Raw genomic sequence first — 19607 nt, forward strand, 5'->3', positions numbered from 1 at the left:
AAAACTCAGTATCCTAACAAAAAAATACCCCTAAAAATGAATAAATAAAAATGAAAAATAATATAAAATTCTAAATTAATAACTAAATTAAGCTTGCACGAAACAAAACGTGAAATAAAGACATAATTTCACACGTGAAATAATTTCTGTAATGAACGTCGCACGAAAAATAAATACTTTTATGTTAACCTTTTGTGACTGAGTCATTGTCTTCTAGTATCATGATTAACCGTCGTCTTTTTGTTTTACTTGATATTCCCGATTTAGTATACACATTTATGATATTATTGGTTTACGGCTTTTAAAATGGTATTTCTTGACAATCCCTACCAAGTGTTTGAATTTTATTTGAAAAAACCGAGCACGCAAAATAAGCCGTGACTTTGAAAAGCACGATGCACGTAAAATTAATTAAGCTGGACACGTTGAACGAGGCATCCGTCTTGCACGACTGAACGTCAAATAAAAAAGTAAAAACACGTTGAACGTGAAATAAAAAAACGGCGATCACGTTGCACGAAAATAACCCTTTACCACCCTCCTTGATAGATCTTGATAAAACCTAGAACCATATAAATTAGCTATCATTTTTTTGTATAAAACTCCAAGATAAAACAACGAAATGTACATACAAATATATAATAAATATTGATAATAAATAAATAAGCTCAGTTTATTTGGAGTCGGCAAATAAAATTGAGAATGGAAATGGGGAATGTGTCAAAGAGACAACAACCCGACCATAGAAGAACAGACAACAGCAGAAGGTCACCAACAGGTCTTCAATGCAGCGAAAAATTCCCGCACCCGGAGGCGTCCTTCAGCTGGCCCCTAAACAATTATATATACTAGTTCAGTGATAGTGAACGCCATACTAAACTCCAAATTGTACACAAGAAACTAAAATTAAAAAATAACACAAGACCAACAATTAAAGACCAAAGGCTATATGCCTGACTTGGGACAGGCGCAAAAATGCGGCGGGGTTAAACATGTTTATGAGATCTCAACCCTCCCCCTATACCTCTAGCCAATGAAGAAAAGTAAACGCATAACAATACGCACATTAAAATTCAGTTCAAGAGAAGTCCGAGTCTGATGTCAGAAGATGTAACCAAAGAAAATAAACAAAATGACAATAACAAATAAATAACAACAGACTACTAGCAGTTAACTGACATGCCAGCTCCAGACTTCAATTAAACTGATTGAAAGATTATGTCTTCATCATCATGAATATCAGGCACAATCCCTCCCGTTAGGGGTTAAGTATCATAAAATTGAGAATTGAAATGGAGAATGTGCCAAGAGACAACAACCCGACCATAGAAAAAAACAACAGCAGAAGGTCACCAACAGGTCTTCAATGTAGCGAGAAATTCCCGCTCTCGGAGGAGTCCTTCAGCTGGCCCCTTAACAAATATATACTAGTTCAGTGATAATGAACGCCATACTAATTTCCAAATTGTACACAAGAAACTAAAATTAAAATAATACAAGACTAACAAAGGCCAGAGGCTCCTGACTTGGGACAGGCGCAAAAATGCGGCGGGGTTAAACATGTTTGTGAGATCTCAACCCTCCCCCTATACCTCTCGCCAATGTAGAAAAGTAAACGCACAACAATACGCACATTTAAAATTCAATTCAAGAGAAGTCCGAGTCTGATGTCAGAAGATGTAACCAAAGAAAATAAACAAAATGACAATAACACATTAATAACAACAGACTACTAGCAGTTAACTGACATGCCAGCTCCAGACTTCAATTAAACTGACTGAACATCAGGCACAATCCTTACCGTTAGGGGTTTAGTATCATACCATCATAACATATATGAGAAGAACATTACCCGTGTCATGCCAACAGTTGGTTTTTGAATAAATGTGTTTAGTTCCGATGCAACGACCCTATAAGTGAATCAATATTAACGCCAAAATATGCAATAACTAATGACCTGACAACAGTATCGTAACTATATCCCTTCTTAAGGTAGATAGGGTGTCTTCCTCCATTTTGGATTTTGAAATACTAGAAAACAAGGTCTAGATCTTTGATGAAATGTGCAAATTTTTATAGTAGTAGATAATTCATTTGTAAGAATTTTCATTATAATATAGAAAATGCCATGTTTGATCATATTTATGAATGTATTTTACAAATATAAGAATTCTTTCGTTTGATTCATTTTTTTCCAACTTTGTCAAATAAGGGGAGGCAACTCAAATGCAAGGGCAGATAATTCAGATAGTGTTACTTTTACAATAGAATGTGTTAGGAATTTACCCATTTTTACACGTAGCAAGAAAACGAGTCCGGTGACCCCATATTTTCTTTTTCTTATCTGAAAGCATAATATTGGAGCTATCTTCTCATATTTTATCTCAAAATTCTATGGTGTGGTTTGCGTTTTATGGCGGAAAAATGGGTTTTCCATGCATAATCTATACAAAATCTTGACAATTTTGCACAACCTGTAGTGTGAAAATAAGTCCGGTGACCCATTTTTTTTTATTAATGTTTTTAAACAAGCAGGATATGTACTACATTTTGGCAAATTATTAAAAGATTCTATGGATTATAATTTAGACACCCCATCTACCTTAATAAGTCTATTTAAAGGTTTTGTTAGCTTCTGAGGTGAATACTGACAGTTTTGTTCTTTATAAAGAATATTTCCATAAAAATTTGGATGTGAAATACCTGAACGTATAAGAAGTTTGCATGTTGGGCTATATTTACGAACGTTGGTCTACAAAGTATACAAAACATAGACAATTAACATAAGCTTTTATTTCAGCTTGAATAAGATAGTAAAAAAAATGAGATTTTTCCCATTAAATACCTGGAACTATAATAGTCCCAATAAATACCCAGTCCCTCCCCCGAAAAAAAAACAAACCAAAAAAAAACCCCAAATACTCCTAATGAACTGAATAAATAAAAGAGATAAAATCTCAAAGTTGTCTCTTTCTCATTTGAGATCAAAGCCTACATTTATCATTATCCGCTAAACTTATTAAAAAAAAATGTTCAGCGGTACTATACGTAAATACTTAATTTACGATGTAACCGTATCAGATACATATAAATACTGTACATATATGTCTCTGACGGTATGTTAAGAAAAAACCTTCACAAATATAGAAACAAAAACGAATATCATTCTCCAAATATAGTCAGTTACTCATCATGATTATATTTATTTCCACGGGACATGATATAATACTCTGCTTAATAGATATGTCTCTGTTAATATAGTTAGTACACTAATCTACACCGTTGCTACAAAGTGTATCCTGAGAGAACATTAACCGTTTCATTTCTGTATGCTTGTTTATTCGGCAAAATCTTTGTGTTATTACAGGATAACCGTATTCTGGACATAATAAATTGTCCTTTTCTGTAATCAGTATATTTTTAATTTTGCAGTTAATCTTTAAGCAACCCATTATTTTCCATTTTTTGGCCCATTTTCCGCAGACACCCGTCTCAGATTCCCCCCTTTATACACCTCTATATAACACAGTGTTATATAAAGGTATCAGTGGAGGATCCAGAAAGGGGCGTAGTGGGCGTACGCCCCCTTTGATAGGACGTCACTCGGTCATTTTGAAATTCAAATTACAGTAATACATTGCTTAGGCTACATGGGGATGACAATCATAACACATTTAAAGCGACAAAGGATTGGGAAGAACGTTTTGACTTCTATTTCACTTTTCCACCAAACAGAAAGTAATACTCTATAGACTATTACACTCTCATTAAAAAAAAAGTTCCACAGCAATATTATTTACCTACGAAAACAAGTTTAATCCTAAACGCCAGCCTATTTTAAAATAACATAGCTGAATAATGATTCCAAGTCTGTATAAGCTCTAGATAGATTTAAAGTCTAATTAAGGTACGAACCATTTCATTTGAGTAGGCAGTCTTAGATATTTGAGAGAGAGAAAAAATGACTCTGATTTTTTCCTTAAACAAGTTCTGGCCGGAACTAGAATGAAAACAAAAATCTTGTCAATTTTTTTGCTATTAGAAACAAACATTTCCAACAGAATTATTAAGCATTAAATGATATGATGAATCAAAACGGGCGTATTTTTTTGTGGCCGGGGTTTGCATGTCTGACCGGAATGTTTGTTTTGCCAAACTGATTTATTGAATACTTTTTTCAAGACCAGACTGCAATCTGCCTTCTTGGTGTTTCCTTTCTGTCTCCATTTGTCGACCGTCATTCATAAATTCGTTGTCATTAGACTCATTTGTAGCCTTTGGTGGATTTGGAACCTTCACTTCCCTTAACATTGAGATAAAAAAAAAATATGCTTGTTTGTCTTTTTTAACTCTTGTCCATCATATTGTAAATTCCATTGAATAGCCAGGCGTACATTTGTATATCTTGTTTACAACAAGATATCTGTGAGGCTATGATAACTTAACTCACAACATGTACAAACCGGCGAGAATTTTCCTTGTCTATTTTTTACTGACCGTGACAAGTCCCACATTAAATTTATCAGTACATAGCTTTGGATCCATACTATCATTTTATGAAAGACAATTAATAGGGAGAACTACAAAATAAACATGCCCCACGACAGGAAGCGTTTAAAAATTGCATGTTACACTTATTTATTTTTTTTAGCCAAAAAAAGCTCTCAAAATTTTTCGCCTCGCTCCGCTCACCGATCTTTAAAACTTCGCCCCCTTTCAAAAATCCTGGATCCGCCCCTGGGTCATTGCATGGCAATCATACCACAACTTTTATTTATATTATATTGTTGTATTGGAAGAGAAATGAACATAAGTTTGTTGCATTTTTCACGCTACTATATAGTGTTGAAAAATAAGGAGAAGTAGTGTGATGCAATATTGTATTAAAAACTCTGCTTGAACTTGCTGTATGGTATTGGAACTTGAGTATAAACTTGTTTTGAAAAATGCACAGAAGATTGTTGTATTGCATACGGACGTTGGATTGTGCTTAAAATGGACTTGAAGTCATAAACATTTCGAGTCAGTTTTTGTACTCATACTCCAAACTCAACCAATTAAAATGATGGATTTCATGTTTCGAGCATGATTTTGTGAAGTTTTATGACTTCAACCCAGGGTGGTTGGATTGTTTTGAAAACCGATCATGTTGGTCATGAATTTTTAACATATATGTTAGATATACTGTTCCCAGTTGCAGTTTACAATAGTATTTATCAAAACGTTTAAAATATAAGAAATCTTAAGAGAAAGCTACTGATAACATTTTAAAATGTTGGTTCCGGCATATTATATTGAAAACAAAAACAAGTGTAAGTTGTCTACGATGTTTACATGCGTAGAAGATCTTAGAACCGTTTAAAAATGTTAAATAATGGTAAAACTTTTGTGTATGAGATTTACTGTCTAATTATTGATCTGAACTTTTGGGAGATTTTACTGACAGGATATTATATTAACTAATGTAATTTTTGATATTGCTCAAAAACGTATTGCTGATCAATTTTTACAACAGTGGTCAGCATCTTTGTGAGGTGAAAAACTTTGTGCGTATAGGTCTGTATAGAAGAGTCAAGAAAGATTTTTGTCTTGAAAATTACTAAAATTTCTTTTGTGATGATCGATTACTTACTAACTACGTTGTGGAACATTTCAATTCAACATCGAAGTTGGTAGATATACCAATACTCCAAGAGAACTTACGATTATGTCTTTGTTGTAATATCAACGTTGTTGAAGACGAATATCTTGATGATAGTTTGTCCTGTAAGGTCACATTATTTACCAAAATACTTTTGTTCTTTGCCAAATATTTCAATTTTTAAAAGCTGTCAACAAAACTTTGATAATAAAATTATGGAATTATCTTAAGATTGAATGGACAATGAGATGTCCAATTAATGGGTGTTTTTATAATGGCCCTGTTATATGTCCAAGGTCTGTAATATATATATATATATCTTTATTCTCATCACCAAATACATAGGTACAGAGAAGACATGCATGTATAATACAATATATTAAATACATAAACACAAATATACAATACATACAACAACAAGAAAGACGAAAAGAACTTCTTCAGGAGGACACACTCGCTTGTTTATAATTCGTATAAACTTGCATAAATTAATGAGATCGTCCTATTTGTAGACGACTTAATTTCAGTAAATACTATAATATTTGGCTTTATACTAAAATTTCGATTGATAAATTTATTTCTCTCTAACAATTAATAATGTAATGAAATTCATCTCCAATATCTAGCTTACATAAATTACACTTTCTTTTTTCCCTTTCTATATTGTACCATCTTCCAAGTTCGACTGGAAGTTTATGGTTACATATTCTAAATTTACATAATGTTTCGTCTAAAATATTAAAATATTCTTCAAAACACAATAAATTCTTAAAAATACTATAATTCAAGGCTTTGGAACAGTTTTGAATAGTCTCGTTCCATGTTTGTTTGAATTGATCACACAATCTTACTTTGATAATTATATTTCAACCATACATCATTTAAAAAGAGCTGGGTGTTCCAGATATAAGAAAATCCACATTCATCAAATATATTTTTAACACATATTAACCATTTAAAATCTATGTGTTTAGTACAATTCAAGTGGTACAGTAGCTTATAAATAATACATGAATACTTTGACTGCTTTCCCATAATTAATTTAGACCAGTAGGATATCATCCTTAATTTTACATCAGTAGAGAGTGGAAAACGTCCTAGCTCATCGTATATCGTATACAGTTTGGAGTGGAAGATTTCAGATTTAGGAGAAACTTACAAAATTTTAGATGAACCTTTTCGACAATATCACAGTTGCTGAATCCCCATATTTCTCATCCATATTAAAAGAACAGGTTTTACTACTCTATCAAGAAGATCTAACTGGCAAGAAACTGATAGGCTATGCAATTTAACCCTTTTTAGTATCTCATACATCGCTTTTGTCCCTTTTTCAACTTGTGATTTAATCGCCTTTTTATAATTTCCCGTTTTTGTCAATAAGATACCCAAATAACTAAACTCTTGAACGATTTCTATTTCTTGATCATCGAAGTGTAAATTGTCCGGTAATCTTCCATATGAAAAACATAATATTTTGGTTTTGGATACATTTACTTTTAATTTCCAGTATAGTTACAGTATTCATTAAAAAATCTAACTTTATTTAAGATCTTGTGGTGTTTCAGACATCAAAACAGTATCATCAGCATATAATAATAAAATGATATTGAGAAATACATCAAGTTCATGTTCTAATTCTTCTGTAACTGTGAAAAGTCCCTTACAGTTTTTTGTTTGTAATAATGGAGGAAGACTGTAATGGCCAGGGGCAACGCCGAGGACACCCGAGGATATTATTACTGACCGCGAGGACATATAACAGGTCCATTATAAAAACACCCATTTCTTAATACATTTATTAACCAACTGAACAAAAGTGTATGTGTTGCTGCCAACTGGATGTACTCTCTACTCTTTTAATGACAGTTTAGTTTGAAAAAAAATAATTTGTACTCCACCTAATTGGCGGATCCAGAACTTTTCACAAAGGGGGAAAGGGGGGGGGGGCGCTGACTGACCTAAGGGGGGCCTCTCCAGTCATGTTTCAGTGATTCCCTATATAATCAACCAATTTTTTCCCACAAAAGGGGGGGCGGGCCCCCAGGCCCCCTCTGGATACGCCTATGCTCCACCATCATAAAGCTTTTAATATACCAAATATCCAAGATGTTAAGTTGACAGAAGTTATGAGTTGAAAAACAGGATGAACAGTGATCCCATTATTTGAAAATCGGCGGTAATGTTAAATTCATTATATTTGATATTAACACTGTTTTTCTGTAATGGCCCTGTTTTTTCTGTAATGGCCCTGTGTTGATGCCCAGTTTGTCTGTATTAAGCCCAGTTTGGGTTTATATAATAAACAGTCATTGTTGGCAATAATGTACTTAGATCTAGTTGGTTAATAGTTAACAATGTACCATGTGTGCTGTTTTCTGCTGTTTATCATTATGTCATGTATGCAATACATGTTTTGATTACCATAGCAAGTATATACGATCATATATACATTTTGCAAATAAACGTATTCATTCATAACACAATTGCCCACCTGAGGAGTCATTAACAAGAAAATGTCTTAATCTGATCTATTTGACATATTTAAAGAACTTTGTTGATTTTTTTTATATTTTGTTGGTTCCATTTAATTACTTGAAACCGTTTTTACATTGTGATTTTTCTAGTTATTCTGGTTATTTACGGTGTTTTGTGAATTGTAGTCTTACTTTTTATCTGAGTTTTGTTTGACAATATGGTGGGATTTGTTCAATCTTTATTTCCTAGCCACCATGGGGATCTCTGACAATATGGTGGGATTTGTTCATCTTAGTGTTTATTTCCTAGCCACCATGGGGATCTCTTAGTCTTTATTTCCTAGCCACCATGGGGATTTCTTAGTCTTTATTTCCTAGCCACCATGGGGATCTCTTGCATTGCAGTTTATTCACCTTGACTGCAATATATCATAGATCAAACTAAAGACGTCAATTGATTTTACTGCAAATAAGCGAAGCACAACGCATTTGGAGAAATAGCAAAAGGTGTTCATGATCAGCTCGGAGTCAGAATTGATAATTTGTCTGGCAAGCTGACTTGTTTTCCTGCTGACTTTTACCCTATGAACTTGCCCTTTAAAAATCCAGCTTTTGAGCAAGGTGCTTATTTATGTCTGATATTTTCCAATGGACATTAAACAAGATTTTCAATATTTTTTCTTAATACATTCTTTCATTTTGTAACCACACGTCTTTACCCGGTAAGTTTACGAAATTTATCTTTGCTTCTTTGTTCTGAATTGTTTATCTTCACATTTCATTTTATCTTTTTTTTTGTCTCAAGGTCTGCTAAAAATAGAAGGAACATCGATGAGTCAATTAATCTAACATCAAAGGTATTACTGGTACTTTTAGTATTGGTAATGCCACTCTTTACACCAACTTTTTATTATTTAATTTGAATATATATATAAGTATTTTGTATACTGGCAGTAATATCACTTCCTTATCCAAAATGATATTGATTAAAATCTATTTGAACATACGTCATGTATGTTTTGTAGTTTTTTTGTTATGAAGACTGTAGAGGGTATCATGAAATAAACTTTCCCTAAATCAAAAGGGGTTCGCCAAAGGGATGTTATCATGGTAAAATTGATAACAATTGAGTATATTCATATAAAATCATCTGATATTCAGACATTTCTGTAAAATTTGACCTAGTAACATCCAAATCAGGAAGAGCTTAGACATACATATGCTGGCCTAGTGTTGTCTAGCTCTAGATAAATATAGAAGCTATCAATGCAAGATTGTTTTGTCTCCCTTTTATTTCTTATAACAATTATTTTTTGACAAATAAGGGTTTTGTTGGAACTATAAGATTGTGGGCTATTGCTTACTTATTCAGAGGCAGATTTAGAGGGAAATGCCACACTATATGGAGGTTCATATACCAGCATGATAAAAATCCATAGACTTTTTACAACTGTTGGACTACACATGGTGGCTTGCCAGCCTGCTTTCTTAATCCTGGATCTGCAAATGTTATGATACCCTTGCTATAAATATTCTGTATACGGGATAGTTAAAATACATCATACAGTACTACATGCTCACATGAAGTTAAATACAGTATTATAAGAAATTCCAATTTGTAGTTCCTTAGGAATTGCAACAATTCTAAAAGACAGAAGTACTCAGTGTACATCTTCAGAGTGAGTGTATAGAAAAGACAGAAGTACTCGGTATACATCTTCAGAGTGGGTGTATAGAAAAGACAGAAGTACTCGGTATACATCTTCAGAGTGGGTGTATAGAAAAGACAGAAGTACTCGGTATACATCTTTAGAGTGGGTGTATAGAAAAGACAGGGAATAGTAATAGTACATGAAATCTAACTGACAAACTTCAATACTTTTTTGTAGGTAAAACTTTTGTTAAGTATTGAAAGATCAAGAAATTATTTCACTCATGGGGCTCAAACAAGTTGCTTAAATTGGAACTTGAATATAGAGAGCTTTTATAAGAAACTTATTCACTCATATTCTTAAGACTGCAGCTATAAACTGTTTATTTGTGTCTTCAAGAGGAACAGCGTTGTTGGTTGATATGTGCTATATTTTTGGCATTTCTTCCTTTTTTATGTATTGTTTAACACACAAGAATTAAATTGTAACTGAAATACAACACATAGATTTAATTTCAATATGACCTTTGGTTAAGAATGACCTTTCTTGCATATAATTACCACAAGAAAAAATCTACTATCATTACAGTTTTGTGCCATTTTTAGGTATAAATTTAAATATTGTAACATGTCCAGAAATATGCCATAATGCTGTTAGAACCTGGAAGTAGACACATGTAGCAGTTTAACTGATAATTTTAAGGACAAGAGTCCACAAAATGTCTCACCTGCTTTACTAACGGGTATTTTAAAAACTCTGTAATATGAAGGTTTTACTTCAAGTTCTCACAAACTTATCAATGAATCATGAAAATGGAGTCACTTTGGTATAAACAATGCCAGCACAGACATGTATATCTTTCATTGATTCCATACACCAAATATAGTGGTTTTATCAATTATAATTCATGAGAAACAACTCAAAACACAAAATTTAAAATTGACCAATTAACAATGAAAATGAGGTCCAGGCAGACCCCATTTGGAAGTAACTCATATACCAAATATAGTTTTGTTCTTACTCATAATAAGTAATTATTTCCTCTATCATGCAGATATGTGTCTGATATTAAAATGCAAGTTCTTATTATTCAATATTAATAAATTTACCAGTCACATTTTTCACAATAATTTCTGAGTTAACAGTACTTTGATTTATTAAACCTACACACAGGTACAAATCCATACAGTTTAAACAAACCACATTGAAAATAAAAATGTCAAAAGTATACTCATTTATTTTCATACAACAATTATTTACTGTAAATGAACATTGAGCCTGATTACAATACAATCTAGTTATAATTATATCACATTTACATACCCAGTTATACTAGCACACAATTCCTCATACTTTTATAATTTATAACAGCACAGGATTTACTTGTTTGGCTCTAAACCCATGTTATGCAGTTTATATGACAAACTCAATGTATATGTGAATTAAAAGAAAGTTTTTTTTTAAAGTGCCATGACAAGGATATGCGAGAAAGGGAGGAAAAAGATAGAAATTAATATTATAATATTCTCTTTTAATTATTTACATCATAATTTGCTGTTTCAAAAACTTATGTAGATAAAATGATCTTAAACCAAAAATATATCTGATTATGATATATAATTCTTTCTCTTATGGAACAGATTGTCACATATTATCATATAAATAAAATCTACATGATGATGCGAACATCTTCCTTTTTTATATATTTGTCTCTGATTATCCCACAATAGTAACTCTAACATTAAGAATGCTGGAGGTACAATGATGTAACAAATTACAAATACTCTACTGAAAATCTGATATTTGTTCAGAAATATATATACAGCAGAATTTGTTCATATATCTTACTGAAATGTATTCTAAAGAGATGATCAACATCAAATACTATGAATTCTTATATCTGATTTAACATTAAAATTATCTAGAAAATATATAAAAATCAATAAAAAATCATTGGTAACTTATTTCTGAAATCAAGGTACATCATTTGTTTATGGAATGGTAAAGTAAAACAATCAAGTTTTCATGCTTGACATCAAAACTTGACTAGTTAAGAAACACATATCTACATGCTATTATTAGATTAAATGCATATCATTTGAACACAATGCATACACAACAATACAACTTCTCAGCAAATTAGATTACATCATCATTTCAATTAAAAGACTCATTTACATCATATCAAGGCAAAACAAAATGTAAACAATGCAGACATTCCTTTATATACTATCTTCAGTAAATAAGTATTAATTTATATTAAATCAGTTGTAAGGAATTTTAATGTAAAAAAATTCATGTTTTTCAGCACTCTAGCCAGGTTTTATTGGTGGAGGAAGCTGTTATAATAATTGTAATTTTAAGACAAGCAATAACTCAGGTGAACTGTACAATACAAAACCACTTTCAATAGACTCAACATATATTTATCAAAAAATTAAGCTTTGAGTTACTCTATAGCAAAACAAAATTTGGCAATATAAAGACAGAATGATTTGTTGACATGTCTTGTTATTTTTGATATCTAATTGATAAACATATAAATAACAACTGGTCTTTTACCCATAAAATAGCATGCAAATAAAGTTCACCAATTAATTTTTTGTTGATAAATAGAATGATTAAAAGTTTGAATTTATGGTACAAACAAGTTTTCGTAACTGGTAAGTCATCTGTAGTTCTTAAATTTACAAAGACATAAATTGATTAAAAAACAAATGAAATTAGGTACAAATATATTATCATATATTACAGATAAACAAGTAAAAGAATGATGGAATATTGTAAAGCTTTGATGTAAAGGATCTCATCACAGAATAATCAAAAATCATATTTACATAAATATACAAATATGGACAATCAGTTTATAAATAAACAAATAAAACATCATCATTGATTGGCTAACTGTAAAACAACACAGCTTCTGATTGGTTGATCCAGTTAGGTACCAGCAACATGGTTGCTTTCAGTACCAACCTTCATTAGTCAGATTTGTGATGTGCTTCAGTTGGTTCCTTCTCCATGACAAACTTTATTTGGCTGAAAATGTTAAAAAAAAATTCTGGTCAATATGAGATGTACATGTATGATCAAGATGATGTGATTGCATTTATTTACAAAACAAATAAATTCAAATAATTCAAGACAAATCTTTACCTACCATTCATATTTCTTTACATCAGACTGAAGGAGGTATATTGTTTTGAAATCTTTACCTACCATTCATATTTCTTTACATCAGACTGAAGGAGGTATATTGTTTTGAAATAGCAAATATTATTGTGAGATTTTTGGAAACAATTTTAATCACTAAATAACCATTTGAAAAGTGCTTGAAATATTTGTTTGTATTATGGATCTACTAAACAATAATTGAATTACTTCTTCTACAACATCATTTTAAAAGGTCTCTGATGTAATGACATATTTAAACTTTTGAAAGTTAACACTTGAGAAATGAAAAGGAAATCAACAGCACAACAACTTATAAATGCTATATGCCACGTCCCCCCCCCCCTTAATTTGGGTCAATAAACACCTGATATATCAAAAGAAAACCAGTTTTACAACTTTGATGCAATAATGTGTTTTACTTTTGGTCAATAAACACCTGACATATCAAATGATAAATTGTTGATACTGAGATATGTCTTTCCTGTATGTTACTTTAATAGTAAAGTGCAAATGTTGAAATTAAAATAGCATAACATTTCATCTATGCAAAGCATACTTTAACATTTCAACTATGCAAAGCATTTAAGAGTCACTAACAAAAGCAAAAGAAACAGGGCCATATAATCTCTATATTTATCTTGCCGAACAGGTTTTCAGCTTTGACAATGTTTGAGCAGATAATGTTTTTATTGATACAGGTTATGATCTGAATTTTCATTCTGAAGGTTGACAGTATTTTATCATTTATTATTTTTCTATATGAGTATATACTCCGGTTTTAAGTAAGGGCTTGGCAGTATAAATCTAATGAGGATTATTCATACTTACTTATTCATTAACAATAGAACTATGATTGCAAATACAGGTAACATTATTTAACACCATCTGATTTAAATTTCATTTGATTTTCTATAATTTGAAATATTTCTCCTGGTTGTGGTATTCTTCCTGTTTCTAACTTTGACCAAACTGGAACATCTGTGCCATAAAAAATAATGATACATGTAAATGTTAATTGTACAAAGTCATTTATGTTGAGTACTCCAAAATCACTAAATAATTTTGTTCTGAATGTTATTGAACTTTGTATGGAACAGAAAATACAAAATATAATATTTGATTGTATTTCCAGAAAATTATCCTTATATGCTATGGTTTTCCACTTGAATGTAGATGATGATTACAATGATTTTAAAGAACATAATTTTGTAAGAATTAATTTTAAGAAGTTATTACATTGGCTGCAATGACAAAGTCTGACATATTGATATTACAGTCATATTAGATCTTTTAACTTTTTCTCCTATGATATCTTACATCAAGATTTGTTATCAAGATGTCATAGAAGTTGCAACAAAATGAAATGACAATATAGTTCTTAGCATTTTTACTTGAACAAAATTAAAAGTAAACGCTATAAAAGAATGTTAATAAATCCAATCATTTGAAGGAAGGTATAAATATATTCATCTTGTGACCATAAATCATTGAAATGACATAAAAAGAAGAATTGTCTGAGGACATGAATGCCCCACTCAAGCTTGCATATAATATGTGAAAAATACTTTTGGGACAAACAGAAGGAACGAAAGAAAGGCAGACATGGGGTAACACTCTGAGTCAAACCTTTCATTTTATAAAGAAATCAGTAGAGATGGGAATGTGCTCATCTTTTGTTGGAGTTCCATAACAAAACTTATTTAAGTAATAAGACTTTAACAGCACCAGTGGATATTATGGGTCTTCCCATGACAAAAATATCATTAAATATCAAAAACTTACCGTTTAAAGAGACTTCAAAGGCACCTGTGGATATCATCTGTCCTTCAATGGCATTACTGATGAAAAATATCATTAAACAAGCATAAATCTGAAAAAAAGAAAAATACAATATTTCTTTACTTTTCATATTTCTACTGAATATTATATTTATGCAGGTTTCAGAAAGCGTACCAGTATGTACAGTAATGTGACATTTCGAGCTTATTGTTTATATTCCCTGAGCTGAAGAGAATATAAACCATAATCTAGTTCACATCACATCATTTACCCTATACACCTGGATTAAACTTGTACTATGGATGTCTCTTTTGTGTTTTTTCTTGGTTCTTAGGTTGATGTGTATAACCTCAAATTTCCTCTTACATTACAATGTATGTACCTGTATTATTAGTATTCATATAATTTTATTTTCTTCTGCTCTCAAACCATCACAGTGGAGAATACATTTACAATGTTATAAATATAGTTTTATTAAGTTTATCTGAGTTATGGCAAATATTTCATTGCATCCACTGGGAAAGTAAAATTTCCTTCATTCCATGGACATGACAAAAGTTCAATGTTAAAAAATAAAAAGTACAATTTGTCTACATGGTCTAGCAAATGTTCATTGTCTTATAACATTTGTCTAAAGTACATGTAATTAATCTAGGGTCAAACTAATACTGGAAAAGTATTTTCCTTTACTATCATTCATGACTATAGACTTTACAGTTTGTTTGGCAGTCAATCAATGTTTTCACTTGTCTCTTTAGGACAATGATAGGTACTAGAACCCAGACAATACAATACAGGCTGTTATATAATAAATACACATATATACAATTTTAATTTTACACATATACTTACTTTATTTTCTTGTGCCCAGGTAAACACACTAGGCGTATCCATATTGAGAAGTGTAAAAGGATTCTGCCCACTAACAATCATTACTATCACAACCAATTTAAATATGCTGAGAAATTGAGCAATAGCAGAACGAGTCGGAGGTGGAGGATAATTATCTCCCTCAATGCTCAGTTCTGGGAACCGCTCATGTAAAGCATGAGCGTATTGCTCAAAAACTTTCTTGTACCCTCAGGAGTAACTGCAAAAAAGTAAAATCAAATTTAAAGAATATATTTTAAGATTTATTGAAAGTATAGTTATTATTTTTTCTAAAATATATAAATGCAACACATACATCAGGGCTCACGCTACCAGGCGACTTGGGCGAAGAAGTCGCCTTCCCGACCGTCACTTCGCTTTCCCCGACCCCCAAAAGCGAAAACAAGTCGCCCTGTTCTTGACGACAGTCGCTTTCAGTCGCCATTGACCGATTTCTAATCTCCGGACCTGAACCGGACCATCCGTACTTTTACAATAATTACTACGGACGCACGGATGGAACAGCTGACAGAAGAATATTGATCCCAAAGGGAAAAATTACGCATTCCAGACGCATTAAGAGACTTTTGGTTACATCTAATTGATTGGTGTATATAATTCCTTATATTTTTTATGGATTGTTTCAAACTATTGATTAAAGTTGCTTAACTCTGAGACTATTATACTAATATCAATATATTATGGCCCAGCTTAATAACTTTTATATTTTTTTATGAGACACACTGAATGTCATACACAAGATAATTTTTAATTAAATTGTAATTGATATATTATAATTTCTTTACATTTTTTTAAATATTTTGTATTTTTTTAGTGCTAGATATTTAGTTGGTAGTTTCTCACAAGCTTAAACAACTTTTAATTTCAAATGTTACTTTAATTGTAATTTTTTTACTCAGATATGAATTGAACAGTATAAAAAGAACATTATTTACATATGGCCCTTTATACTATTGTAAAATCCAAACATTGTATCGCACCGCGCGAATGAGCACTTCTCTTTCAAATCTCACCACTTCTCCCTATCAGTTTCAAAAAGAGAAGTCACTTCTCCCTATAATTCTGAAGTAGTGTGAGCCCTGATACATGACAAAGTAACACTCAAATGTGTCCCTCCCAAACACATGTTTATATATTTTATTCAAATATGTCTATAAAAGCATGAAGTTGGGAGCCTGTAATTCAGTAGTTGTCCTTTTTTTGCTGTATATCATATCTGTTTTAAATTTTCGTCCATTGTTTTGTACATAAATCAGGTCTTTGGATTTCTCCTTTGAAAAGTTTTTCATTTGTCATTTTGGGGGCCTTTTATAGCTGATTATGCAGTATGGTTTTACTCTTTGTTGAAGGCCATCATACATGTACATGTATACCGTGACCTATAGTTTAAAATTTCTATGTCTTTTAATCATTTGCGGAGAGTTGTCTTATTGGCAATCATGCCAATATGGAAAAATAAAGGGTGGCAGGTAGGTGAAACTTGCATAAATGAAGAGTTAATGAAAAATGAATAGAGTGATGCCCAATTTATATAATCCAAGGCCGTCAGTTGGCCCTAGAAGCAATGAAGCAGCGCACCTATTTTGGACGGACCAATATCCACTTTTTGATATAGGTCAAGCTCTAATGTCCCATGGCCTCAGCTTGTCTGGCAAAACAGCCGTTGAACGTCTGAGTAATCTTGGACATAAATATGTGCAGTACCAACTGAGGTTGTTATATCTTGTGCTGGATCTAGATTGTGTTCTCTGGTCAGTTACAACATGTGCAAGCAAGACAATGCACAGAAATTCTACAAATGTACTTGTACTAGGTGCCAGAACTTTATGAAACTCCCGACACAAGACATCCGAATGTACACGAGGGTAGGAACGTTTAACCATTTTACATTTTTCAATTTTTCGATGTAAATAGTAACTGAAGCCTGTAAGTACCACAGGTATTTGGGGGCAAGGACCCCCCCTTTTTTGGACCTCACTAAAAAAAAATTGTTTGGTGTATTTTTAATTTGTTTTCAATTTTCTACAATGTATGAACATATATCAAGTCTCAACAATCCATTGCTAGTCGATTGCAATAACTTTTTTACTATCCATAGGAGCCCCAAGTGAAAAAAGAAGAAGGTAATTACCTTCGATGACTGACCTACTTTCACTTTGGAGGATCAGGTCAGGAAATCGATAAAAATTTCATATAAAAACTCACTTACTTTTCATAAAAAGTACATCCTTAGATTCCTGAGATATTTTTCTCGACGTTTAAATAGGTCACATGGTGATCTGTGGAGGTTTTGTGTCTTGTTTTACTGATTTTGTTCTACAATTGTCGTCCGTTTGGACCTCGATGCACGGAAGTGAAAATACAGCGCCATCTGCGTGGTCTTTCGCTATGTTTCTATAACTCCGTTTGACTAAACTGCTTTCCTGTTTTTGGTTACCAGTTTTACAGATGGGTTCCGAATGCAATGTAGCTATTAGAAAAGGTAAGAGATATTCGAAAAAAGTATTTTTGCCGGTCTTTTAAAAATTCAAAAAAACAGTTAACAGGAAAGCAGTTTAGTCAAACGGAGTTATAGAAACATAGCGATAGACCACGCAGATGGCGCTGTATTTTCACTTCCGTGCATCGAGGTCCAAACGGACGACAATTGTAGAACAAAATCAGTAAAACAAGACACAAAACCTCCACAGATCACCATGTGACCTATTTAAACGTCGAGAAAAATATCTCAGGAATCTAAGGATGTACTTTTTATGAAAAGTAAGTGAGTTTTTATATGAAATTTTTATCGATTTCCTGACCTGATCCTTCAAAGTGAAAGTAGGTCAGTCATCGAAGGTAATTACCTTCTTCTTTTTTCACTTGGGGCTCGTATGGATAGTAAAAAAGTTATTGCAATCGACTAGCAATGGATTGTTGAGACTTGATATATGTTCATACATTGTAGAAAATTGAAAATAAATTAAAAAAAACACCAAACAATTTTTTTTTTAGTGAGGTCCAAAAAAAGGGGGTTCCATGCCCCAAATACCTGTGGTAAGTACAAGTATAAAAAAAAAAATACCAAGGAACTTGGTGTTCCTGGAAGCAGGAATTGGTAGCTTACCAAAAAAGGAACCTGATTGTGGGAGTTGCTAAGGCTAATTTTGGAGCTTTAATGTCTTTATGAACGTCAGCTTGTTCAGTCGGTGAGAGATCTCTCCATGTGAGGAATATAAATGCAGCAAAAACTGCAACCATCGAAAATTGGGCCATATCGGCCATTTGTTTTTTCCTTCTTTCGATTTTCTCTAGACTTTCTAATCTTTACCCGAAGTGAAAGACATTATTCGTAAGCAACTATATGTCATCAGAATGTTCCCTATCCGAATCATTTCAAAAAAAGAGACAAAAGTTAAGATAAATAAAATTTATATCGAGTTATTCCTCTTTGTACCTGCACTATCCCAGGGTTACACCGATGTAAAATGCTAATAACTTTTTTGTTCTTTGAAGGATTGACTTCAAATTTGATGTCAAGGAAGATTCTAACATTGCATACAGAGATATAATAAAAAAATATTCAAAAAACTAATTTTAAGTGATATAAACCTTGACCTGACCAACGTCGACTCTGCCCTGACCTGATCGATGTAGAAAATGTTAATAACTATTTTGTTATTGAATTAAAGTTCCTTACCAAGGATATTCAAAATAAGAATTTATGAGAAAAAAAAATGTTTGTTAATTTTTGAAATGTTAGAAAACTTGACCTGACCAAGGACTTGTATATACAAATCCTTGACCTGACCAACTTGATCTTTATCATGATGAATGTCCTGACCGTTATAAAATTGCATTGCCAATAATTTTTTTGTTATTGAAAGGGATATAACCGCACAGTTTTATATCACTGAGAAAAGTATGTGATTAGAGATGCTGTAGATACTAAGTAAATGCACCGTTTCTACATTTAATATGAAAGGATCATGATAAAGATGTACAGAATGCAAT

General features: G+C 32.1%; 1 protein-coding gene across 1 annotated transcript; it reads right to left on the bottom strand.

Moving 5' to 3' along the window:
• Window positions 1–13759: 13759 nt before the first annotated feature.
• LOC143067207 (selenoprotein T2-like) lies at window positions 13760–18909 on the bottom strand. Its single transcript, XM_076240304.1, has 4 exons — window positions 18721–18909; window positions 15576–15813; window positions 14727–14814; window positions 13760–13922 (listed from the first exon to the last, which is right to left on the bottom strand). Exons 1-4 carry the CDS (start codon window positions 18876–18878, stop codon window positions 13816–13818), a joined length of 591 nt encoding a protein of 196 aa, XP_076096419.1. The 5' UTR covers window positions 18879–18909; the 3' UTR covers window positions 13760–13815.
• Window positions 18910–19607: the final 698 nt, after the last annotated feature.

The sequence above is a fragment of the Mytilus galloprovincialis genome, chromosome 3 (genome assembly GCF_965363235.1).
Source record: "Mytilus galloprovincialis chromosome 3, xbMytGall1.hap1.1, whole genome shotgun sequence".
Taxonomy (NCBI): domain Eukaryota; kingdom Metazoa; phylum Mollusca; class Bivalvia; order Mytilida; family Mytilidae; genus Mytilus; species Mytilus galloprovincialis.